The following is a 27,746-nucleotide window of genomic DNA, read 5'->3' as shown; positions in this document are numbered from 1 at the left end:
CCAAGTTTATTGAAAGTAGCTAGAATAGAGGAGTAGCACAGAAATGGCGAGAGAAGGTAAGGATAAAGTAGCAATTCAAATATGTTTCAGAAACATTTTCAGAAACACTCCCATTTCCAGATACTGTAGAAGGGGAAGGATGGAAGATGGATGGATGGATGGATGGATGGATGGATGGATGGCAGGCATTGTAAAGAGATACTGAAAAACTACTGTAGCAAAAGGACTAAAACAAGTAACAAAGAGTGATAGAGACTTTTCTTTCATCAAAGAAAGAGAAGGCAATGGAAGGACTTGGAAGTCAAAGTAGAAGCAATGAAGTATTATGACTATCTATAGAGTCAGAAAGGACAAGTCTTGGTGCTGAAATATAGAGCTTATAGTCTCAAAAGTAGCACAAAGATAGAAAATAAGAAGTTGGATTTTCAAATGACACAGAACCATACTGTAACACAGGAATTAACTGGTACTACCAAAGCAATGCTCACTGGTTGGAAGACTTGCCTGACTTTGCTTCAGGACAGACACTTGTTTCTGGAGACAGATGTTTTCCTCTTCAAGTTCAGTATAGTCTTGCAGCAAACGTGCTTCTCGGAATTTATATTCCTTAATATCATCTCGCAGGCGGGCCCTTTGGATCTCCACGTTTTGGTTGACCTGGAAAAACAAAGCAAAACAATAATGGTGGCACCTGGATCAACTACAATTAAATTGCAAAATTTTGTATCTTTTATATATTTTTTATATGCAGTAATAATTGAATTATATTGAAACATATTGAAATTATATATCTTCCCCTCACCCCCTGAAATTACAGAAAACCAAGTCATTTAGACAATAATTAGATTTTCTATTCTTGCTTTTCTTACAAATTCTCACTATTGACTCAAAAAAAGTCAAGAATCAAACAGGGAAAGCAGCATTTACACCTATGTTGTTTCACTGGCTGTAGCAACCAGCAAAAGTTTTCCAGACCAGAAGTCAGTACCCAAATCTGTTTCCACTTTAACACGAAGGGCCTTTTGACAAGAGAAAGACAGATTCAGATGACTCTAGATGTTCTTATTTGGACATGTATTTGCTGCTGCTTTTCAACAGACATTTTCTTTATAACCAGAGCAGTAAGTTGAAAACATTATACAATTAGTCCTTTTGGAGAAAGACACTGCGTTAAAACTCATGAAATCTGAGATCTCAGGTTGAGAAAAAATAGAAACTAGTTGACACAAAATACTCCCTTCCCTCAGCCCTAAGACTTATGCAGGACTTAATTAAAAGACTCCAAAGAAAAAGTTACCATTGTTTTGAAATAGATAAGAAGTAAAAATCAATATATTGGTGTAGAATGACCTTGGGATCTTTCATGAATATACACTGACACTTGAATAAATTGAGCTGGAACATATACAGCTATAGAAATGGCTCACTGCACTTAGCTTTTATTTTTTCCAATCTTATTTTCCTTCAAGTCCTATCTTCAAACACTTAATTCATACAAAGTGAAAAAGTATGTTCTAAAACATTAACAGAATTAGCTTCAGATACAGGCAAACAGGGAATACAGTTGCCTAGAAAAACAGTATTTTTGTAGCTGCACCCATGATATGATGGGGTGGTTTCCTACATTTCTAATATAAAACCACTGCTAGGTGCTGACAGAGGCAGCTTGTCACATCAGCTGACGTATGGGACCTGCTGCCTGATCTCACCTGTCCTGCAGCCCAGCCAAGCCAGCTTCAGCCTCAGGCCTACAAACTCAGAATCCCTCTGAGCTCTCCACTCCCAGCTAGACACAGGCATGTCAGTGATTACTAAATACAATCTCAGCCTTTGAGAGTGTGCAGCAGGGGTCCACTGAGTAACCACACAGGTACCAACAAGTACACACAGCACACTGAGATAAGGGAAATGTTTACAGCTGGAGGATGTGCCAAGAACTGAATCAGGCATGTTTTGAGTACAAACACTGAATCACCTGCAACTGTTAAGACTAATAAATTTAAATTACAATTCCCTCACATATCAGGTAAAGATTAGACTACATAAAATTTTCTGCTTGTGTTTAGCCGCAAAGAGAGCACAACTTCACAACACACCAAGAAATCAAAATTGCTGCAATCAGACACTACAGTACACCAATACAAATTACAAGTTGCTATAGCCCATATTCCATGCCTGAGTAAGTGTTGTCTCTCTATCTTTGCACAAACCCGGGGCCACAGGGAAAGCTGAGGGCTTAGATGAATTCACATTTTTATGTCTCCTTAAAAGGTGACTGGAATGTGGCAGTATCTGGAAAGAAAAATCGCCTCCAGTTGCAGTGACACTGGAAGCAGACCAGAAATCTGCTGCTCAACACACTTTGAGAAGGGACCAGGATCCCTCACAGACACCGTGCTGCCTCTGGGGTGGGCAGTTTTTCTATTACGCTAGTCTTAAAGTTTGGGAAATACAGACAAAGAGTTGTTTCCCTGTCTGAGAAGGCTTGATTCCAACTCTGTTCCAGAGTTAAAGGAGAAGTTGACTGGCCTGTTTGATCACTTGTGACCGCTTGTACCACAAATGTTCTCTGTCATACCCCAACAAGAGGCACCAGTGAATCCTCACATCTCCAGAGAAATAACTCACATTTCCTCATCAATTTTACCACCAAATATTATCCACATATTTGTTACTATGTCCTAAAGAAATTACATGAGACACTTGCATGAGACACTTGCAGCTGAGGTCACATGGAGTAAGTTGAGATTCAGATGTGGGCTCTTGGATAGCCTTCCCTCCTGGCAGGGGAGGCCAGTTGATTAGATTAGGACTAGACAAGTCTAGTCCCCAGTGCTTCAAAGGAAGGTGCAAGAAGGCTCAGGAGTAATAACTGCTGACTGTTTTATCCATCCATCTGTGGCTTACAGTCTCTGTAGCTATACCAGACTGAATTTAAGCAATGGTTTGAGCTCTCAAAACAATCATTTCTGCACCAGTACCACAAAGACTTCTGCTGAACTACAGATTCTGTAAGTAATTAAACTTTTTAAGTAACGTCTCAGCAATTATTTCTCCTTAAAAATATGTGGTTTCAATAGTAAAACAATAAAAGGTTGAAGCTATTAAGTTAAGCAACCTACATAAATGTAAAAGCCAGTGCTTCATGAGAGAAAACACAAGACTATAAACTTTACTATCCCTCTTTGTGCATTTCAGCATTTTGTTATAATCTCACACCTTCAGAAATTAGGAAGGAAAAAGAAATAAAAAGGGAAATTATGCCACAAATATTTTGCAGCCAGAACATCTGCATTGGGAATGAAGCAGCAAAGTACATCTAAGGGTCTCCGTGCTTGGCCTAAACAGATTCCTCTGCTTTTTAAGGCAGCAATTCTGGAACTGAGGGAACTGATGTGCAGTACCCACAGGACCAGCATGACCAAACATGCAGCCATTTGTCTGACAAATCATCTTTCAGCTCAAGAATCTTCCCTTTTTTTGGTTACATAGCACCAGAAAATGTAACAAATCCAAGCTGCAGTGCACCCTGTGCATCTTCACTCACCTCCTTCAGTTCCTGCGCAACAGAATTAAGGCGTTCATTTTCAGACTGTGTGTTGGCAAGAACATTTCTTATCTGCTTCAATTCTGTCTGCAGTTCCATAACCTTCTTCATGTAGTATTCTTCTTTGGTAGCTGATTCTTGAATCAAGGTTTCCTCTCTGCTCTCTCCATCTGCTGCTACCTTCTTGTGGTTGGTATGGGCCTGTCCAAAAGCCTAGAACAGTCAGAAAACACATCTTTTATCAGTAACCTATTATTCTACATAAGTAAATTCAATTTTGAAGGGTTGAAAACATTTACCCTCATATATTTCTTCAAGGCAAAGGAACGTAACCTTTTCCTACATCCTCTAATTCTGGGGTCAGATTTACAAATCCTAATAAGTGGCCAACACTGCGCTCTTGAAAGTAAACCACAGCACCTAAACAGTGTTTTGTGATGCAGAATGCTTAAGTAGAACCTCATATAAACCCCTGTGGGAGTGAACAGCAATGTAGTGACTTGAGTCTGCTGTTGAAACATGACTGGCTTTCAGCCAGATGACTGCAAGATGACCAGACACTGCTGCACATGCATATTCTCTATAGCGGGGTTAGAATAATTTCTGCAAAACCAGAATCTCTGAGAACACATCTGGCATTAGCAGCCTGTTCCCTTTCCCAGGCTGGGAGTTCCCAGCAGCTGCTCCTGACTGGGAGATTACAGCCCCTCCTTAGGCTTGGAGACGTTGGCAGGGCTGCTCCAGATCCAGGCTAAGCCAGTGGGGTCACGCTGGTTGAAGTAGGTCAGTGGACGATCCCCCAAGCCAGCGCGAGACATCAGTCCCCAGCAGTGTGCCAGCAAAGGTACTCAGAGGCAGGTCAGAAATCCAACCTGCTCGGCACAGCCTGCCTCTGCTAGTCCTGACATTGGCATTATTTTGCCTCCTCACATTTCTTTTGGGGGGTCTTCATTTTGCTTGAAACCCTTGCAGGTGATGGTCCCTGTGGTAGTGTGTTCCACATGTGCCCCCAGCCCTCACAGACACCCCAGCTGCTGCGGTACGGAAGAGCTTGCAGCTGTCACTGGCACATGTTGGAGAGCAGAGCTGGCCACTTCCAGTAGTTATATTTATAACACACAGCCTGGCAGATCGGCCATATTCAACAAGATTAAAAATATGATCTTTTAAATGTTGCACACGCTTGCACCACAATCTAACCCAAGGCATATTTGGAGCTTTCAGGTGCCACAGTATCTTTTTGGGATACCAAAACATGGCAGATATTCCTAGTCAATGTTAGTAACAGGCCTAGTCAAGGACAGAGAAGCATCTCATTAAACTCCTTATCTAGTTATGCATTTTCAATTGATGCTAGCTCTTCAGAAAAATACTGTCAGAGAAGAAAAAACAATCTGCTTTGAAGAGAAACAGATTTCAGTGTTTTATTACTTCTGTATATTGCAACAGGCACATTAATACCGCAGAAACTATTGACTATACCACGGCTGAAACAGCTGATCAAATAAGAAAAAAGAAGAAAAAAAGTAGGAACTAGCTCTGCCTATTAAAGGCACACAGATATTGCTCCTATCAGACTAAATTTTATTTCAAATAAGCAAGTCAGAGATACAGAAGACAAATATCCATTGGAGTAATTCTAGCCAGATTCATCAAAATAAGCTAAGGGAAACTAAAAAGCACCATATTTCAGACAAAAAGCACCATCTGGTGCTGGCAAGTCCTTGTCAAATGAATTTCAACAAAGCAGCTTAAAAGCCTAATACCCGAGATCTCCATAAATGTTAAAGGGATAACAAAAAGCACACCAGCTCCTCAAATACACTATTTTTTTCCTGTAATAAACTAAGAACAACCTTTAGAAACCAGTATGTATGACAAATCTCTGGCACGGAGAAAGGGACAATGATATCTCTTTGCCCAGTGAAGTACCACCATTTGCTCAGCTGCAGGATGCCAAAACAGCAAATGGAAGTTCAGGACACTTAAAGAAGCCACAGCTGATCAGCCAGACTTCAGAGTCCAGGCATGATTCCATCAAGGAGCTCAGTAATGCCACTAAGGGAGGGATTCTTAAGAATAATGACTAATTTGCTCATGAAAGTTCCAAGGCAGATGCTAGGCCATAGGTTTCTTTAACATCCAGAAAGAAAATGTCATCATTTTGCCCAAGTCACAATTGACAAGGAGTATTTAAACACAGAAACTGCCATAGAGGATGAGACTTTGTTTAAAATCCAATATCCTGTCCTCTACAGAGGCTAATGCCAGATGCTTCAGAGAAAGGTGCAAGAAATCACATAACCTCTTCAAACTGGGGATTGCCTTAAGCCTCAATGGAGAATGCCTAATGTAAATTTTGGAGAGCTACTAACTTTGAGTTACCCATGTAAAATACCACCTTATTTTTCAGAGGTTTATGCATTTTTTGGCCTCAGTAAGATCCTACAGCAACAAATCCTATATATAAAATCTTACTCTTACGTGACAGTTTTTCATCAGTTTACAAGTTTCCCACATCTCCATAAAAGAATGCATATTTCTGTTCAGAGGCTTGAAGGTGTTGTGTTAATTCCATGGTCAACTGTCAATCACTCACTATTTTTTGAGACACAAATCACAACTCTCTAGTCTCTGGTGATGGCAAGATGAAGTTCAGTAAGTTATCACTACTTTTATGTGTGAGAGGTTTTTCCATTCACTAAAACAGTCAGACTCCCTTTTCAGAAACTGCCTTTTATTATGGCTTGTCCCAAATGGCACAGCTGACCCAGCCAAATGGGAACTGCTCACACACACTAACTACAGAAACAAGGTCGTGGTCACTCAGCAAAGGATGCTGCTGTTCCCTGTAGACTCCAGTTATTTCTGCACACTAAGACTGTTATTTGCTCACAGCCAGCATACTTGTGAAGTGTCAGCAGAAACGTTAGCTTGAGTATTGCTGTCTGGAGTACAGAACTGTGAGTAAACAGACTCTGACACACACAGAACACGAGAAACCTCCTTCAGAGTCATGGTCATCAGGACAGACAGCCCAGAACAATTCAAGCTGCGTGCATTTTTAAGACAACAATTGAAAAGCACTTCCATTCCAACCAAGCTTTGTTATCTCTCTTGTATGTACTTAGAAACAACCTCAGACATCACTATTACAAACCATTTTCCTAATTCCCATGGAGAATTGTAACTTTTAACAAAACTGTGCAAAATTACAGGGCAATGCAATTACCTGCCAGACCTGTCTTAAATCAAGCTAGGAAAACTGACTTTTTACTGCCATGCACAAAACCCCTAAACCTTCATACATGCTGGAGTCTAGCATCTGCCCATCTACTTTTGTTTTAATATTATTTAAAACACAGGAGCAGAAGTCAAAGTTACCCTGCTCTTCCTCCTCTTCCAAAACCTCTATTTCCATCTACTAGGGAAGAAATCTGTTCACAGTTATACTGGTATGATAGACTTCGGAGTATCTCTTCACAAAATAAAAGTTTCTGATGTGAAGGCTGCAAAACATCATGTTCTGTTCAACAGCTGCCTCTAGGGATTACGAGACACTAATGTTAAGGGATTATCAAAGTTCTTATCTTCCAGATTCCCAAGATCAGGGCAAAAGCAAAATCAATTATTTCATGAACCAAAATGTCATCTTGCTATTTGCTCAGCTGTGCTTGTCAGTGCACTGGAAAGCACTTTGCTTGACAAAGGTACAATTTACTCACAACTATCTCTTTAGAAAGCTGCATGGGACACACATCAAAAGCCCTCCAAGGGTTTAACACCATCTAAAACCAACATAAATGAACCTCTACCCCCAACACACAACCTCAAATTCTGTAATACACAACCCCAAATTTTGTGTAACCATTTATCTCTGGACCAGGCAAATATGAAACACTTCCCAGCTGGGGACTCACAATTATGTGGTGCAAGGGCAGCGAGCTTAGAGAAGTGCACTGAATCATTCAGATATTAATTTTTGGTTCTTGCTCATAACCTGCTGGCAAAGCTGCAGATCAACTGAAACCCTGACAGGTTTCCTTTGGTCAAGCTGCCATCCCCTACCAGCCATGCCAGCCTGTGATGTCCTTCTCCTCTCTTCTTTCAAATACACTAGACAGCATTGCACAAAGGCCAATTGTAACATCCCTGACACATACGGAAAATTTACCATAATTTGCTGGTGAAGGTTTACCAAAATTAGTATCGAAAATGCTATTAAATGCTATTAACTTTCACGTTTGCAGAATTACTTACATTAGCAGACTCAAGGCATGTAGAAAATACATGCTATCACATTCTTAAACAGCCCAGAAAATATCGCTGCTAAATTAAGGAGATTACTACAAATTTCAGACGACAATGTCTTAAATATCAAGAATTCAAAGCTCTCCACAACAATTATGAATGGAAAAAAGAATCTGGACAGCAAATGGATGAGGCAGACTCATCCAAAAATCGCAATGTTATATAAAATGGTCAAACCCAGTTCACTTCAAATGAAGCCCTGGATCAAGCTACATTTAGACTGAGTTTAAACTACTGATTTCCAGAAGACAGACTTAAAAAAAGGTCAAGCTTACTCTAGGTGTGATGATAACACAGATTCATCTATTTATGTTGCAGGAGGAACAAGATCTCAATCACGCAGGTGCAGGTAAGTTTTTTGCATGAAACCCAGTACACTGAATGATGCTTTAATGTACAACTCCAAGCTTTGAGAAGAAAGTTTTCCCAATTCTGTGAAGTTTAGCATACTGCTAACATATCAAGTTCTTAAAAACATTGTTAAAATTTTAAACATGATCTTTTGAAAGAAGTTCTTTATCACAGTGCAGCTGTTCATGGAAAACATGAAATGTGAAGAATCTCTGAAACATGCTTCTTAGAGAATTCCAAATGCTTCTCTCAGAACAGCTGCTGTGATATGGGAGATAGACAGATTGATCTCAGTCAAACTCAAAAGAAGACTCTCAGGCCCTCAGGAAAATCAGAACAGTTCTGCCTTTTTTGCCTCTGTAATCTGTCACTCCAGACCTCTACTTAGCCCAAAAGTCATTCAAAGTATGCTGTTTATGCTTCCATATTTTCTGGGATCCTGAAGTAGACTGCTAAAAATAAGAGTAACACAAAATACTGGTATGCCACTATCAAATAAAACCTCCCAAAAAGATGCTGGAAAGGGCTTTTTCTGAACAAACCCAGTATGATCTCAAACCCTCTACCAACCTCTGCAAAGAGCTGATGTCCCTAAAGGCCTGTCAAGAGCTGATCAGAATCCAGGTGCTGCACAGAGACTGTTAGAGGCTCTGGAGGCTGCCCTGCACTGTCTCTAGGGCAGTACCATCACTCTGTACATTGTCTTCTTACACACATTGAACCACAGCAACTAAGAAAGGGCAAAAAAGAGAGTCTCATAGATGCTAAAAGCAGACATACTGACATGGAAAGTCACAGCCCACCAGCCATGAGATGACACAGATGAACAGAGGAAGTAACACCCCCCTTATACTTGGTCAAAATCACAGGGAGGTTCCTGTGCCATGCAGAAATACACTCAAACTAACAGAAAACAACACAAATATTTCAGTGAAGGAGTTTCATAAAATAAATTGCTTAAACATTAATTTGTCATCTAAACCTGAACTTGTGTTCTTCACTTAAAGGAGTAGGGAGGGGGCAGAGAGAGACAATTGCTTATACATGAGATGAAAAAATAAGAAAGAGGGAGAAAAATCTTAAAAGAGTGTAGAACTCCACAATACAAATCAACTTCTGGACATCACTGATTTCCATGCTCATTTCTTTTCCAATGAAGACTCCTTCACCTGTGCACCTCATTTCTTCCCGTTTTCCAGGCTGCACTTCCAGTCACACATGAAGCTGAAATGTCAAGCAGCAAGGGCAGTCCTTAGTAAATGTCACAGTAGTCTTTTCTCTGCAGTGAAACACTGCTATATGATGCTAACCATCCTCAACAGAAGAAGCAGCATGAGGCATTAACCCTTTCCTTCACTCATACAGTGATGTTTAAATGATGCTTCAGCCCTTCTTGCTATCACAGTCACATTAACATGGCTGCTGCACCACCACAAGCAGACCAAAACGTGTACAAGTTCCTCCAAGAAGCACATTAGGAAGAAGAGGAATTAGTTTCAAACTCATTGACAAGAAAAGCTGATATAAACACAGGAGAAAGGCAATAAAGGAGAGCTTGTCTGAAAAGAGTCCCTTGCCTTTCTCAATCAAATTTGAAAAGCAAAGTGATGCCCATGTGCATGCATGCACCAGAAGAGCAGTACTATGTACAACCACCACCAGAGGAAACACACACAGCAGTGCCTATTCACCTTTGTGGTGAGCTTTGAGAGCACTCTAGTAGATGTGTTTCTGTTTCTTTTGTACTGAATATCAAGAAGGATGTGCAGAAACTGCCCCTTTTAGAAGGCTAACATTAGCTACTTTTGTAGTGAAAGAATGGTTTACCCATAAAAATTAAACAGAAACCAAGCCGCCAATAAAAAAAGGTGCAATTTTTTAATCAAGATGTCCTTTTTTAAAAATAAGGATAAAAGTCATGAGACTAAAACATCAAACAAGACGTTTTCCTTCAGTTGTTTTCTACCACTACTCAAGAGAGATTCAAGTCATTTTTCAGGAGACTTTCTACCAATTAACAGATATCATCACTCATCCTTCCCCTCCTTCAGTGACAGGCACCAAACTGTGATCAAGGTACACATGCTCTCTCCCTTTGGTGTAAGGGAGCAAAGCCAGCCCTGCCAGGAGTCATTACTGTCCACTCTGACTTCCAAGCAGAGGTTCTGGAAAGCTTGGAGTTAAAAGCCAAGGACATTAGTCACAAGGTATTTCATTCACCACTGTCATTTGTCTCTGCCATGAAAGACTGTGGGCATTGCTGCTCTTGAAGATATGAATGCTACTTTTGTTTCAAAGCCTGTGCTATAAACTAGCTAAATACATATACTCCCAAAATGTGGTCTCTGTCACTTACAAACGTATGTGACTACTGACATCAAAAGTACATTTCCTGACAGTGTGGAGCATTTCCTCATTCCCAGTGTCCTGCTCTGGAGACAGCAGGCAGGATGGTGTCCCCATGGCCACCTCAGAACCTGCTGCTGCCTTCATTAGTCACCTTCCCAGGAAAGCCACACAACCAGCAGGCTCCTGCACAGCCCACCAGCAAGTCCAGCTGTTCTTAGCGACTTCAATGGGCACTCAGCCAAAGCCTGGGGTTTTAGTTTTGGTTGATTTTTTTTTTCCCCAGAAAAATACCTGTAACTGTAATAGGGAAGTAGAATTTAAAAGGACCCAATTGCATTCTACTGAGTTTAAACCAGAGAGGAATGGAAGTTTTGGTGAGCATTCATTTCTGCTTTCTTATAAATAAAGAAAAGGTGCATGAGAGGGGAGAAAGGTGAGGTGGAGCGACACACAAGTCAACAGAAAAGAGTACTCCTTTCAGGATAACTTTAGGTCTGATGGGTTAAGGAAGAACATAAAACAAGCTATCCTGAGGCATCTTTCTCTGCTGTGCATCATAACAGATCAATGAACTACTGCCAGGAACATCTACACAGCTCCAGACCAAGCCTCAAAAGAAACAAAGATGGAAATGTGTAAGAGAAGGAGTTGATGCTGCTGAACATCAGCACTGTTTAGGAGCTAGAAGGAGAGGAGACTAGAGATTTCACTTAAAAGTGCAAACGGTGCCCTTACCTGCTCACTGCGATATCAAAACATAGCTGAAACTCACTCTTCCCAGAAGACACACTGCAGGAAATTTGATCACGAATTGCTGATTTTTAAACCCTTCTGCTAAATTTGATGGAATTATTTATTTGTACAGGCCAGTTCACTACGTTGGCTGATCCTGTTAAGCAGGTCATTGGGTCATCTTCCCCTGCATACAAAAGGAGAAGTGACCACAAATGGACTCAGTACAGTAGTGTCTTGTTAAGACTATCTCTCCTCTGCAGGCACTTGAGCTAAGCACCTGTCAGGAGATGCATTACAAGTGATTGTGCAGAAACTTGGTATTATCTACAATTAAATAATTTTTAGAAACTGAAAACCAGGTGCAGTGATTTCTAAGTATTACATTAGATCTCTAGCAGCTGACCTCAGAGAATAATTTCACTAAAGCCCATAATTAGTCCTGAGAAGATATGTTATGAACCTTCAGAGGGTGCAATGGATGGTGCCTCACACAGCCTCTACTGTAATAATTCATAGAAGAAAAAACTTTAATCTAGTGTTACTAATCAAATGATACCCATTGCTGTTCAGTAAGCTCCTGATCAATAAATCACTGGAAACTGAGCAAATGCATCATGGAGTACCTCTGCTGACATCATTGCCTTCCTTCTGATCTTCACCTTTGGTAAGGATAGTAGAATAGAACAATACTTTTTTTACTCTTATCAAATAAAAGGAACAATGTTACCTTGGAGAAATAGATAAGGCTGACAAAGCAGAAGCCATGCAAAACAATGATATTATATTCCTCAAAAGCAGGGGTTGAAAAACAGCCACCTAAAAAGAACATCAGAAATTGAAGACCACCAAAGAAGACCCCAAAGAACACATAAGTACTTCCAATAAAGGGGGCAACTATGTAAAAGAAAGCATCACATAGGCATAAAGTAAGCAGGCACAGCTAATGAATAGGTAATCAGAGCGCACATAAAATCTGTTACCCAGGGCACTCCATTAGAGGAGGGATCCTCCAAGTGACCACAGCTGCAATAAAGAATGCCTGCTTTCTAATAGTCAAAACTGTGTTAGAAAGTTTCCATCTGGCCAACTTTGGTACCACTTTAACCTGTCCTGTGGCTGTGTGGGGCTTGGAGGCTGGATGGAGTTAAAACACAACATTTCCACTAAAAGATCCCGCAACATCATGAAAGAAAAATCAAATGAGATCTCAGTCCTCTAAACATGTATGTGTCTATATTTAAAGTTAGGAGGAGTTATACCTACCAAAGACAACTTATAAACTTACTAAAACCAACTTATACTTAACAAAGCCAGTATATGCATTCTGTCCTTCACATTAGACCAAAAGGGAAATTGTTTTAACTTCCCCACACACAATTTGCAAGAAAAATCTTTCTTTTTCTATTTGAACACAACAATTTGCCTTCAGTCTGTCAGGCATATGCACTGGGAATGTGTGTGGCCTTGTAAGTAGCAGGTGTCACCAAGATCCTCTTGGCAACCCTGGATCTCCAGACCAGCCCCACTACCTCCTTCATCTACAACCCAGCCCACACACAGCCTGTGGCCAGCCACCACTTGGGCGCCAGTACAGCCACACAGATCTCAGCTCCTCATTTGCTACTCACCATCACAAAAGCTCTCACATTTCCACGAGTTTGGGAGTAGGCTCTTTCTCCTACACACAAATATTCCCAGGGGGCAAGCATAAACAATTAACTACACAGCAGGTGTAGATTCGCAAACAACAGCTCGCAGGAGATCTGGTACCTTCAGGGAAGTTGTGAGGCTTTTCAAAACATTACATCACTTCCCACCATGTCAGCCCACTCCATACTGACATCTAACATCTTCCAAAATGGAATGCAATGGTGAATATTTGTGCACACTCCAGGAAAGAGTCCAGTCCTTGATCTGATTTTAATTTTGTTAAAATAGTGGTTTACACTTTCTTTGGAAAAAGCCCAGTTAACACACAAAATAATTCAAGACTTCCTTCAATAAAATGTTGTGGTGTGAGCAGGAGAAGGATTATACCTCCCAGAGTGTCCCTGCAGTGCAACCCTACAGCCGAGCTCACCTATCCTTAGGTGCCTGTTAAATAACACAGTGTAAGGAAACAAAGTGACATTGTAGAAATTTGGAGCATCAGGCTACACATCTACAGCTGTAAAAGCCTGCTGAGCGTGCCTCAATGTGATTAACTCCGAATTCAGAAAAGCTGCTGCAAGATTATGAACTACTTTTCTATAAAAGGAGCATAAAAATAAAGCACAAGCACGTCCTTATTCCCACACAAGAAAGATTACTTATTACATATGAGCACAATCCACTTATGACACCAATGCTGAAGTGCAGGCTTCTACAACGTCAACCAAGAGTTTAAGTTGGCACCAAAGGAACTGCTCCCTGGTGCAGCAGCCAGTCCCAAGAAATTAAGTATTAAGTCTCTCTCACATCCTCTGCCCCAACCCAGCACTTGAAATTAGAGCACCAAGAAGATAATTGTTTAAACTGGGAGCAAGATTGAGAGGTTCAGGATGAGAAGACACAGCTTCCATTCACTCTTTAATTATTGGTAACCAAAGCAGCACACACACACAGTTGTGATAGAAAACAGTTTCCATCCTCTTCACTGGCTTTGCTTCCCAACCAAGATTTGGTTGTTGTGTTTGTTTGGTTTTTTTTGTTTTTTTGTTTTTTTGTTTTTTTGTTTTTTTTTTTTTAATACAATAGCTAATAGCATACAGCTGTCATTGCAAGAGGACTCCTCCTAAGAACAATGCTTGCCTGCTGTGCAGGTACACCCACTCTAGAAATAACACAAGGAAGTAAGTTGCATCCTGCAAAACATATGTAATGTACAGCTTATTACACTGCTGCTTATTTACCAGCATAGTGGCTTCCCCTGGGGTGACAGTAACAGAAGCTTCGAGGAACAAACTCTGCTCTACAAGGAGTCAGAAATATGGCTGCATAAACACAGCTGAGTACATATAAATACCTACTAGTTGTTGGTACCAGAATGAACCAGGGTATGAGGCACTTTGGGGAAAAAAAATCTCTAATTATTTAAAATACCTAAGCAGATTTTTAATCACTGAAGTATTAAAGGAGACCAAAGCTAAGAGTGGGATCACTTCCTGCATATGTCAAAGTTACCTGTGCTCAAGTGAGCTCTGTTGTTCATGTATTTTTATGCAAAGAGCTATATAAAAAACAAAACTACTAGTCAGGCTTTTTGGTTTTAGTTGTCTTCAGCCATTCTCACAGAGGCATGCACACATACATGTGCACAACTGCACAACACATTTCATCCAATGTACCATTGGTAGCTAGTTCTGCATGGGAAAAGCAGACATTTTCTTGTTATCTAACTGCCCTTTCATTAAGAACTCATTACACCTGAATAACAAATTTATTTCTCCCCTACAACCTAAGCAAAGGTCCAGAGAGTTTAACCCAAATACAACTGCATAATCTTTTGTGTCCTACTAGCACAGTATTTTCAACAAACTCCAGAGGAGTCTCTCAATTCCCTCTGACATGTTCTGCTTGCAACCTATATTCAGGCTTTGCACTGAACTAGAACATGTTCACTTACCATTTCCCATCATGTTCACTTACCATTGCCCATCATGGTTGTGTATTGCTTAAAAAAATTAACATTAGACATATTTAAGCCTCTATTTTAAGGTTTGGGTTAAAAAGCAAGAAGGGAGAGGGACAAAACTCAGCCTTCTTCTCGCAATGCAATTTCTACAAACACCCTGTAGAGAGCAACTGCCAGCTGCAACAGCTACATGGCCAAGTCACTGGTGTGCACCAGTTAATCTGGAGCACACAGCTCAATCAATACTTGATGTGGCTGGTGAGGTACTGCCCAGCGCCCTCAGATGTCTGTCTGAGAGTGGTGTCAGTGTCAGAAACAATTCAAGGACAAGGTTTTACCATAGCTTAAAAAAGGGAGGAAAAGTGCATTTCTATCTGCTCAACTCCATGAGACACTTTCTAGAGTAAAGGGGAGGATTAGGAAAAAGAGATACAAAATTAAGGAGGAAGTGAAGCCCTGATGCATGACTTAAACACTGGCAAACAGGAAAAAGAAGCTTCCCTTTGGGTTCCATCCCTGGAGGGGTCCCAGCAGCATCGCACAGGAAGGGAGAAAGCCTCTCAGCACATGACAGCACAAGCACACTGGCAGCTATTTTTACAGGGCCCTGTCAGGATTACAGCACTCACTGCTCATTTTGGAGCAGAATACCTGTCAAAGCAGGGCAATAACAGGCACTGTCCTTGAGAGGAGGAGTTATGGCTAAAACAGACAGCCCAACAGAGAGATCTGCACACCATCATATACATGCCGAACATGTTATGGATCCTGCCCCTTTGTTCAAGCCCATTCTAGCAGCATCCAGCACACCTAAAAAGACTGCAGGTGATCCTGCGATGTGTCACTGCTCTGTGGCCATCTGAGCGGTCCTACATCACCACGACACTACCAGATGCAAAGCAAGTGCCTCTTCTCTCCAAATATTCAAATACTTTTCAATATTTAAATTTAGCTTTGTTTTCTACCTTATGAGCAACCCCACAGTCTCCAAAGTTCAGGCCTGATGGTACCACAGGAAGTCAATGAGCCTCATTGCTTGCAAGACAGAACTGCTAATTGCAACAGGAGTCCTTACCTCAGCGAGGCCCAATGACCAAAATCAAGATAAACTCGCGAATTCTCTAAATTGGATGCAATCTGAGAAACCCAAACATAGCTTGTGAACACAGTCTGTTCCTGACTTCAGAAAACTTTCACAGAAACTTTAATTAAAAATAAAAAATAAAAATTTTTAAAATCCCTGCCAGAAGCCAAAATGGAGCTTCAGAAAATATCCAAACAAAGCCACAATGTTCTGTCCTTGCCAGAAATGCAGCAGCAAGCAAGCAACAGCAAAGGGTCAAGAAAAAGCTGTCCTCAGATTTCAAATTAATCAAGCACAATTGCTGGCTACTGAAAAGAGAGCAGAATTAGTTAAAATAAATGACTGAATAATAACAGGACAAGAGCCTGATTATTATTGGACATGGCAAAGGGTGGTCTTTCTTTGTTAATTACAAGACTGTAAAGAGAAGTTGCATAGATTTTTAAATTATTGGCTGAACTGCATAGCATCTTGTCAGAGAAGAAAAACATATTTAAAAATTCTTCAAAGTTAAAAGATGCATCAAAACTCACAGAATTTAACACAGAAAAGATGAAATTACCTAACTCTTCAGAAAATTGCACAGCAAACATTAACTACACACAAAGAGCAGTTAACTACAGTTAGAAATTAACAAAAATATGGATCATTACAAGTTCCAAAGGATGTCTTGAAAAAGCTCTGTCTTGGGAGAGTCCAAGGCCAAGGTCTGAAACCTGAAATGACACCAGTGCTTCAGAGGATCCAGTGAAAAACAAGTAAGAGCTGAAAGAGCATGATGGATTCACACATAGTGAGAAACCTCCAAAATTATTAGAAAGGAAATTTTCAAAGACAAGAAACTTGAATAATCTACATTGTCTTAAGGCCCTGGATATTCAGAATTAAAGGATAGTAAATCAACTCTGAATTTTGGAGACTTCAAAAACAGATCACAGAGCTCCTAAAATAGCTTTACACAGCTACGTCAAACCATAAATAAATCTTGTATTTCATTAAAGAATTAATTTCCAAATAATAATATTGAGACATTGTAGGTACACATAAGGGAATGATTTTCTCCCCCCTCCAGACAAATTTAAAAATCATTACATGTTCTTCATCATCTCAGGAGACAGAAATCTCCATGGTTATTTGCTTCCAACTGCAAACCCAGGTATGAAGTGCTAGTGATGCAGGTCCCATATGATTTCACACCTCCTGTGTAAAGGTGTGCAGAACTATGCGGTTTGTGTGGTAGGCAATAAATTCAGCCACCATGAGAAACACAAAATCCTGACCACGAATAGTAGATCCCAGATTGCAACAACACAAGACAGAACTGCATACACAGAGGTAAGGGCTAAGTTCAGACGCTCTTTTTATAAGGAGTACTAATGAAGAGACAATAAAGTATTACTCAAAAATAAAAAGGAATCATTTTTCTTCCAAATAATAGATCTGATTTTATTTTGTTCTCTCATAATTTCGTCACACCCCTGATTTCAGCAGGGCAGGACAGTGCAGCAAAGCAGAGCTGCACAGCAGGACGCAGGAGGAACATTTACATTCCTGAGTAGTGCTCTCACTGCCAGATCCACTGAAAAGAAATCAATGTTATTATCATCTGTTAAAAAAACGCATACAGGAAACTTCATTTGGGATTTTGGACATGTAAGGGACCACCACTCTTTATCTGTTCCAAGCATTAATTCAAAGGCCACTTGTCACCACAGCAGCTGTTTGACTCTTCTGTTCTGCCTATGTTTTTGTTTTCTTAGATGGGGAATGTCTGTCACAGATTCATTAATGCCTGTCACTATCCTCCAGCCAGTGGCCCTTCACGTGGTTGCTAACTGAAAACACATCCTAAATCAAATAAACACATCTTAAGTTCTTACCTCATGTTCAGTAGGAACACAAGACAGGTTTTGTTGCCTCTATTAATAATTTAAACATCTCTGTGAAGGTTCAGTTGCCCAAGGTCACACACCTGAGGAGGTGATACATGTGAACTCCTCTGCCAGCACCACTCACTCTAGCACTTGGGTGAGGACCAGACTATTCAGGAGCCACCTACTCCTAGGCTGCAGACAGATCAAGAAGGCCCACACCAGGTCTGATCTTTGTAGTAATGCTACAGACACTGCTATATAGAATCATAAGTGAACAGGATGGAAAAAAACGTTTTACATACTAAGGATTTTAAGAGGATTTTATATAATATTATATTTCAGATCCTATTGCTAGAACCCCACCAAAAATCTCTAAACTACTTTTTTCTCCTCAAGAAACTTGTGCAAAAACATGGACTCAAAGCAAGCTTCTGGATATGTTTCACTGATGACCTGCCCACAAACTTGTGTCCCCATTACTGCTCCCTCCCTCCATCCTATTTGACTGCATTTTCTTTAAACAAATCCACATATTTATGAGCAAATAAACATTTTGACTGCATCTTGCTCTACAGACACAGTAGTTCCCCTAAGGAGAGGCATAAAAGCCTAGTCTTAACAAGGGCATGAAAGGCAGTCTCCTCCTGTCCCCAAAGGTGAAATTTGTTGGTTATTAATCCAGATCAGCAATTCCAAGAGCGGTGAAAAGTTAACCCCCCTCATTGATTTATGTTGTGGCAGTAGCCTTATGTAACAACACTAATTTAAACTACAGTTTTATGCACACAGCTACCTTGATTAAAACAAACCAATCCATACTGCCAGGAATGTTTGCTTTGATGTAACACTCACACAGCACATGGCTGGTGGCTGGTGAGTAGACAGCCAACAGCACGGACCCAGTACACACAGTCACAGGCAAAGTCATCTCCCATCACCACAGCATCCAGGGTAAGGACTTCAGCAACAGGTACCTCCCAAGTTTCATATGGTATGAGCCATACAAGGAAGTGGTAAATAACTACTTCTCCATACACCTCATAGGGGACTGGAATTGCATCTACAGGCAGACCGACCAAAATGCGATAAAAATGCGTGAGTCTTCTCCACAAACAAACCATCCAGGACCATTGTTGTACAGGTTGGTTGGAGAGTGGCCCAAACAATAAGCTGTTTTCAGAAAACCAGGGATTCATCCTCTTATGTGCCATGAGGGAGGGATTAAGCCTTAATTTAGCACCATTTAGAAAAGATTACCCTTTAATTGCAATAGGAGTTGGCAGACACTGGCAGCAATGAAAAGCCTTTATCCTGCAAAGCTTCCAGGCAGTCAGTGACAGCTCCCAGGCCAGCAGCAGAGAGCCAGCTCATGGTGTCCCCAGACAGCTGCCCAAGGCCACTGGACTGATGGCGCAGAATGCAGGGGCCACACAGCTGCATTACAACTACAGAGACAAACCCCTCATTCATTGGCATTCAGATTGGGTAGGATATGTGGGGTTGCCACAGTGCACCGAGGAGCCAAAGCCTTCAGAAGGGCTCAGCTGCCAGTACCACCCAGAGCTCTGCCCAGTGTGACCCAGCTGGTTTGGCAAAGATCCAGTATTGGGGATATGCCCACTTCCTGCCTTCTGGTATCAGTGTCCCAGGTTGAAATGCAAGACGTTATTCATTTCCCATCTCTGAACAGTTTCTTCTTATCTTTTCTACCTCCTCCTTATCTCTTATCTTCTTATCTTTCCCCCTGGGAAAGATATCTGTTGTTAATGACCCATTCAATGTCACTGCATGAGTGTTGAAATTACATCATCCCATTGTGGGATGCTCCGCCCAGAGGGAGGAGACAAGCATTTCCTGATTGAATTTAATCTGGGCAGTTTCCCACTGGGAACAGCTGGGGTTTCTCCACTGCACCATCAGAGGAAGATTACACCCTTCTACAAGATCTGACAGAACCACATCTGCCACTTTGGGAAGACTGAAGCCATTCCAATATGTACTCCCACCACCACCAGAGTGTCAGGTTGTATTCTGACTCTGTCAGTGGTTGTTTTCTTTCCTTTTGTATTATTGCATGTATTTAGTTTTTTTTTTTTCTTTTCCCAATAAATTGTATTTCTGACTTGAAGTCTCTCACTGGTTTTGCTTTTTCAAACCAGAACAATCAGTATGGCCCAGTCAGCAGAAGAAGATCCCCACTGACCTCAGCTCTGCCATTCTCTGGTGACAGGGCAAGAGAGGTGTCATGATGTATTTTCTGGCACCGAGAACTCTGCTAAAGCAGATACATGACATGCCTCCGGTGGAAGGTTGCCAGATCCCTGCCAAGAGTTCCCAGTAGCCCATTGCTGCTCAGGAGCCTGTTACAAATATCTTCTAATTTGGAGCAAAGTAAAATGCTCTTCCAGATTGGCACCCAGGAAAATGTAATTCTTGTTCAAACAGATTTTGCTGCAGCAGTAATGTGTGTTTCACATCTGTGCTGGATTAATCCAAGTTTAGGCTGGCATAGGATAGCCCAAAGCCTACAGCAGTTTAACTCAGGCCAGCTTTTTTTTTTTTTTTTTTTTAAGTTCAACGAAAATAATCATAGACAAGGCCTTAACACAAGGTTTAACCCCCTTCCTCTCCACTTCTTACCCATGCCGGGCAGTGCCTGGCATTTCTGACAGCCTCAGGCCTGAAAGATGAAGCCACTGCCCAGCTGGTTGAGCCATCTCAGCTTACTGGGAACCAGTGAGGGGAGAAAGAACTCTGCGGCATGGAGGCTGGGAGTTGGAGAAGAAAACTGTGCGACTGATTAGATGAGGAGCCATGAGAAGTACTAGTGGCAAGGAAGAAAGCAAATCTTGTAAGGAAGAGGCAAAGAGCATATGTCCAAGGGAAAAGATAAGATGACAGTCAAGACAATGGCACAAGGTAACAGCAGCAGCAGGATCATCAGCAACTGCAATGGAATTCAACAGGAAACCAAGGAAGAGGAACAAAACGACTTGCAGGATGAAGTAGGAGTGGGAAGAAGAGACATGAGCCTGTAAGCTGCTTGTACACTTCAGATATGAAAGGGCAGCCTCATCCTCTTTGTGCCCTAACTGCTTCCAGTTTCTTAGCCTACGGCTGAAGTTTGTCTCCTACCCTGGAAGAAAATCTGAGCAGTAATTGTGTAATTTTCTCAGGGCATTCTTTCTAAAAACTTCCAAGTTCTGAAAGTTCAACACCAAGTAGCCCGGCATTGCACTCAAGAACACCTTAGAAGAAACTCAAGAGTATATTATTAGTTATCGTCGGACATTATTACACTTCCTTGCATTCAATGTCACTGCTACACTTGCTGTTCATTCTCAAATGAAACACTGGATACATCCATACAGGACTGATATCTAAAGTGCAATTAGTCCAAAATAAAATTATGATCCAAACATAGAACTGAGAGTCGCATCTTGTACTCTATGACACACTGAAACAGACCAGTGTTACTTTTAAAGAATACAAGGAAGAATTCTGTCTCTCCAGGAGTTCATTTCATATTTAGAGCTTGAATTTCAGCAAATTGATTTGTTGCATTATAAACAGACATCAGTTTTAGGCACGTGAAGGTCACAAAGTTAAAGAAAAAACTTAAAGAAATTGAGTAAGAGGAACTCAAACCATCCCCACAGATGTTATTCAAATTTCTCAAACACAACTTTTCCATTATTACTGCAGCCTTCTGCACAGCAAAAACAAAGAGAAACAGACATAAACCTATTATCTACAGACCTGAAATTTCAAGACACTAGATCAGTAATCAAATAGGAAAACACTACAACTACACTCTGCTGCAGCACCAGTTCCAAAGGCAGCATTAAGACAGTTCTTAAAACACAAATAGAGAAATTAAACAATTCAAGAATTAAACAACCTAAGCCTGAGCACTGGAGAGCATTCCTGGGTACACAGACACCAAGTACTAGGCTGTTCCTGATAGCTCTGGAATCCTTTAGAAGTAAAATCTTGCTTTAGAGCCTCACTAAACTAAGAGGCAATGCAATAAAACTTGGATCTGCATGAACTCCACATCTCATGAAGGCTCTGTTCCCTTGTTCAACAGTACCTACTGAAGATTAAGGCCACATTCTTCATACAAAGCCTAATGTTCTGTGCAGTAAGACAAAGCTAACACATGACTAGCACAGCATGGTACCAGGCAACAAATGGTGCTCAGGGCAAGAAAAATACTTTCATCAAATTAATCACTTTCTATGGAGATGACCCTTGCCACAGAGAACAATGATAATAAAACAAAAAAATACATTTCTCATAAAGCACACATAGGAAATACAGCATCAACCTTAATGCTGTTTCAGGTCTATTGTGGGAAAAAGGGCATACATAGCCACATTGAGAGTGGCAGATCACAGGGCTGATAAATGCTCTTTGAGGCCAGTTCTCACAATTCCCAGAGCCAAGAACGTTAAAAGCAAACAGATGCCTCACAGAGTCTTCGCCAGCCCCAAAAGCCTCCCTGGATGAGCCAGATTCCAAGATGTTCCCCAGCTGTTGTCTCTCACACTGAGGAGCATGAAAGGAATTAATACCTCACTATCCTCCCCAAAAGCCCTAACAATAGGGAGGTCAAAGGGAACATCAGATCAATTTTAATGTTAATGGCCTTTGTGTCACATTAAAAGGGTCCATTTGCTTCAGTCCCAATAAGGCATTTATATTTTAGAGCACTTGGCCACACAGGCTACATTAGAACAACCAGCTACAAACAAGTGGAGGAGCTATTTTTTATATGTGTGTATATATATACATATATATACATACACACACACACACACACATATATATACATATATATATATATATATATATATATGTATATATAAAATAGCTGCTGCTGCTGTGTCCCACAAAATTCCTTTACTGTACTCTTATAGTTTGGCTTCTACCTGTTTCCCAAGTGAAATGACTAGGCACTTCTCCTTGTCTCCTTCTACAGAGAGAAAATAAGAATAAGCTGATTTATTATTAAGTGCCCAGGTGGAAAAGTTGTCTGAAACATAACACTGCTAGGAAAGCTGCACTCTCCCTTTCCATGCAAGCCTGGAAATCAGAATATTTCAATGGGAAGGTTTTCCTCCAAACTTCCAGGACAGACAATGGTCAAGTCCACTATCAGCAGCCTTGACAAAAAGTCTACAACCCAGCCTTCAGAGGCTCTCTCTACTTCCTAAAACCCTCCCAGATTTCACAAAGACCATAAGATATATACTTAAGCCTCAGTCAAGCCATGAAAAGTCCTAGCTATAGTTTCAATTCATTACTGTGCTTACCTCCACTGTGAACCCTGAAGGACAGAAAAGTGTTATGGCTCACATGAGTGAAAATTAATCCTGAAATACAGGATTTTTCCCACTCCAGAACCCCACAGAAGTTAAAGGTAACCACAATTCATTCACATTGTTTAAGGAATTACATTAGCAGTTTACAAGTATAGAGAATTGAATGATGCAGAATACATGCAGAGGTGAGAGGAAGGCTTCAAAATCGCCAAACATCAGAGTGATTAGTAGGATCACTGCAAAAGCCTACATGCAGGAATAAAACTATAAAACCCATGAAATGCCTAACAGTGACAGATTATTATCTCTTCTCTGCATTCCTTTCATAAGGGGTAATACTGCAAGTGTCACAGTAGACAGTATTCCTTCAGCCTTCCTGAAGTCCAGACACACAACTAATATATCTCACATGCTCCACTTGGTAAAATGTAGATTCAGCTACTCAATCCTTCAGTGTGTGTATTCACTGACTAAATAGAGCAGGAGGGGGTGAACCATAAAAATTAGTTCAAACTTCAGAATTTAAACTATGGGGCATATTTTAAAGCACAGTATGTAAAAAGCATACATATGTAAGCAACAAAGTAACAGAATTGTAGATACTGAAGACTGGAAGGGAGCTCTTGAAGGTTATATACTCCAACCTTCCTGCTTAAAGCAGGGTCACCACTAAAAACATGCTCAGGACATTGTCCAGTTGGGTTTTCAGTGACTCCCAAGATGAAGGCCACATAACCTATGGGCAAAAAATAGAAAATATGTTACATATGGCACACTGTGTTTGTGGTTATTTATGTATTTGCTAAGGCTCAGTCTTTAGTTTTTATGGACTGCTCTGTAGCAATACAAATAATACTGGAGGCTAGAGCTGAACAACTCCACAGCTTGATTTGTTCCAAGTCACTCAAATCTGGTCTTAAAATATTTCTATGATTACTGGACAATCTTAGAACAAGACTTTGTTGCATCCACTGGGGGGAGGGGGAAATGTTTTAAAACAATCCTACTCCCCAAACACTGCTCTAATTTAGCCATTAAGTGCAAGTGGTCCTGCTTCTCAGGCAATAGTTTGGATATTTTGGCTTCAGCTCACCTTTAAGCAGCTTCCTGAATTGGACTCAATTAGTATAGAACATACATGCAAAAAAAGGAGGTATCAATAACCCCTAAAGAAGAAACTTGCAAAAATGCCTTATATTTTGCATTTTGTGCCTGAGTCAAATATGTCTGAAAGGCAACCTGACAGAGCTTCAGGTGGAAGCAGATGTTATACTCAACCCTGTAAACTGCACCAAGAGCCAGAAGTGTCTAGTGCATCCATATGAACCTTCCTACCTGCAGATGCTCCTCATCAGCACGTCCTGAACCCTTTTCATCTATGCCAACCACTGCAACATGAATCTCACTCTCACTCAAAAAATACAATCTCTCATCAGTTTCTAAGTCAGCTATGTGCTGCAGTGTGGCACCTTCTCAGGGAACATCCCATCTCTGCTGCTCACCGTCACAGCACCTAGCATGCTTGCCCCAATAGACCACCTTGAGCAAGAGAATACCAAGCTATTAACAGGCAAATCTGGTGTAAGACAAAGATCAGCTCTCCACCACTGACAGACTTGACTTATCTGTCTGCAAAGACAAACTTTCATGTGAAGCTGGCTAGCCATTTCTTGGTTAAAACCATATACTTTCTGAAAGCATCTCCAAAAGGGAGCCAAGTGGAATTGCTTTGCACAGCTGGTGACCACAGTGAATCAAGATACAAGTTAGACAGAAGCTTTTATTCACATGGATACAAGTCTCATAAAACTACTGTATTAAACTGAGCTAGAGAAAAATTCAAATCTGGACTGCTGCTGCATGATTTCTGCTGGATCAGAGACCTACAATTATCAGGGAAGTATGTTTTGGCAAGATGACCTTTCTTCGTTTGATAGTATGTACCAAAGCTGAGGGCACATGCCACATGACACTCTTGTTACTGCTTGTGACCTGTTGGGGACAGTCACACTCATCCAACAATAGCCAATTCCTATTTCAGAGGCCAAATGCTCTCTCCAAATGACATCGTAGAAAACCACGAACTAATTATATACTGACTGCTTGAAAATGGATTTTTTCATTTCCTTCCTAGTATCACATTGTTGAGAAGTTCCAAGAGCTAGAGGGCTGAGTAGACTACAGATATGTCATGCTACTCAGTCACTCTGGGCATCACAACCAAATTTCTCCCACAAAACACATACAGCCTTGTGCAGCAAGATGCAAGTAAATCCCTTCTGGTTTAGAATAACCCATTGATACAACAGAACAAGATCCACACAAACATCATTCTTCATCAGAAAATACAGTGGATTCTGACCTTGGAAAATCAGATGTAGCAAATTCTCTGTGCACAGGAAGTAATAAATCTTGTTTGGTTTGGGCAGGTTGGATACCAGTTACGGTATTATCTCAGTATACTTCTCTGCCTTGGAGCCAGAGCTGAACTACAGGCCCAGTTCTGTACAGCACTGACACTGAACATGCAGAAGGACTTCTTAATGAACTTACCAAATACTGTCTCACTGCCTACAGCACAGCACTCTGCACCATGCTGGGAGCTTGCCAAGCTCCACACTGCACATTGGCAACAACTGAGGAGTGAAAAAATATCATTTAAGGAGACCAAGGACTGCAGCATGCATGGGCCATCCAGCACAGCTCAGCACTCCACCAGACACACCACTTGTTTCAGTGAGAGCTGTATAGGTCCTCGTATGGCACAGCTGCTTTCCAAACACGGACACAGGACTGCAGAGAATCCACATCCATTCCCATACTGAGCTTCAACTATGCCGGAGCCAATCATTCCAAATTAGCCCCATGTGCCTGCTTGCTCAGAGCCCCAGTGGCAAACCAGACCACACCTTTTAGAAGACTCCTCAGGTAAGTCCCCACTCCAAAGTGAGGTGAGCCTGACATCTGCTGCCTGGTGTACATTTCAGCCAGAAAACAGCTGAAAAGAGAGGAGGAGGAAAGCTGGAGGTAGAAAGAAGAAAGATGAGCTGGAGAATGGGGAAACAAAGAAAAAAGACACAGTTTACAGCTATTACACCTAAAACTTCGGCTCTTCTCTGAAATGGAGGGTCCTCCATTCATATGGATGGCAGAGTTGATCTATGTCATTTCCCTCTGCTGAGGTTTTGTAGACCGTATTTCAAACCCACACTATATTCCTCTGTTGCTGGGTTACCAAATCTGAACAAACAATTTTCTGCACTCTGCCAAAAGCAGAGAAAGAAAGCAAATGAATGCCTGGAGTATGCATCACCCTCTGGAAGTCATCTTACAGCCTGAAGCTGCTACAGATTAGTCACAACCTCACATCCACTTTCATAGAGTGAAAGAGGAAATGGTGAATCTATTAAGTCTGGTGGCAGTGCACAGACTTGAGAACTGCTGTTCCCACCCTCCTGCCTCCTCCTAGTAAATTCAGGCAGTTTTCCAAATCATTAGAATTGTCTTGCAGACTAGAAGAAAGTCTGGTCAAAGGGATATTTTTGGTATTAAGTCAAAGGGATATAGTGGGTATTAATACCCCTGAAACTAGCCAGCATGTTTCCATAGATTTTGAAAGAACGAAACAAGATTTGAAATGAGGAAACCACAACAGCCCATGTGACAAAACACCAGTGACTCTAGGTTTAAGACTTGCAGGTTCCAGGCAGAACGTCTGCCACATCAGGGGGCTGCACAAAATTCCGCTTCCGGGGTGTGGGAACACACAGACATCCCCCACTGTGAAGCCCTCTGAGTTCACTACAGTACTCAGCAATACTGCTTGGAAGGAATCTTCCCCTGCAGCTCCTGTACAGAGAAGCCACAAGCATGCAGCATTTGGTCTAGTGTTTCTTATGCAAAGATGGTCTGCCTCTGTTCTTTGAACACCGGGGCAGCCTCCCATTCCACCTTCAAGTCCCAGCTCCCAGGTACCCTCATCTGAGTCTGCACATTGAAGGATGCCAAATGCAAGGCTCTAATGAACAATTTATTTGTGTAAACACAAGAAATGCTACAAGAAAGACTACATCTTAGTCCTTAGTTAGACCTCAACCAAAGCCACCAGCCTGACAACAACATTGCCACTGCAGCATCCCTAGTACTGCTAATTCCCAGCAGCCAGGCCAGACAGACCGCGCGTGCTGTGCAGCTGCTGCCTGTGCTGCTAAAGCAGCAGCTTCACTGCCAAGCTCAGCAGAAAGACTAGCTGAAGATGCTCTTCTCATTCCTTGTTTGCTGCTCCTTTAACACACTCTAGGTGAGGTGGTACCTGCACAGCCATGTACAACATGCCTGTGACCCAAACTGGGGTTCTGACCTAATTTAAGAACAAAACCAAAAGAAAGAAAAATAACAAAGAAAATCTGGCTCAGTTCCACAGCATAGTTTTACTACATCCCCTCCACAGGACAGCAAACACTCAGCGCTGCCACACTTCCAGGGAAAAATAGGTAGCAAATTGCACTACTGCTGCCCAACATTGAAACCTTGGGTTAAACTTAATGGAAAAACT

At 41.3% G+C, this 27,746-nt stretch overlaps 1 protein-coding gene and 1 long non-coding RNA gene across 7 annotated transcripts in view; one reads left to right on the top strand and one right to left on the bottom strand.

Moving 5' to 3' along the window:
• The window catches only part of BICD2 (BICD cargo adaptor 2), a 55,092-nt gene that overhangs the window by 21,555 nt on the left and 5,791 nt on the right, over positions 1-27,746 (bottom strand). For 5 of the 6 annotated variants that reach the window (XM_068201413.1, XM_068201416.1, XM_068201414.1 and 2 more), the window contains exons 2-3: positions 3,548-3,760; positions 505-657 (exon numbers count right to left, since the gene is read on the bottom strand). In XM_068201413.1, the coding sequence (XP_068057514.1) occupies positions 505-657; positions 3,548-3,760 (366 nt within the window). Of the gene's footprint in view, positions 1-504; positions 658-3,547; positions 3,761-11,293; positions 11,412-27,746 lie in introns of those variants that run through there. The other variant, XM_068201418.1, reaches the window with a different exon arrangement.
• LOC137480422 (uncharacterized) lies at positions 6,485-9,757 on the top strand. The gene is made up of 4 exons (XR_011002890.1): positions 6,485-6,666; positions 7,145-7,257; positions 8,177-8,207; positions 9,409-9,757. It is a non-coding gene; the product is annotated as an uncharacterized lncRNA (long non-coding RNA).

Source organism: Anomalospiza imberbis, chromosome 11, assembly GCF_031753505.1.
Source record: "Anomalospiza imberbis isolate Cuckoo-Finch-1a 21T00152 chromosome 11, ASM3175350v1, whole genome shotgun sequence".
Lineage (NCBI taxonomy): Eukaryota > Metazoa > Chordata > Aves > Passeriformes > Viduidae > Anomalospiza > Anomalospiza imberbis.
This window is presented reverse-complemented; position numbering and strand designations above follow the sequence as displayed.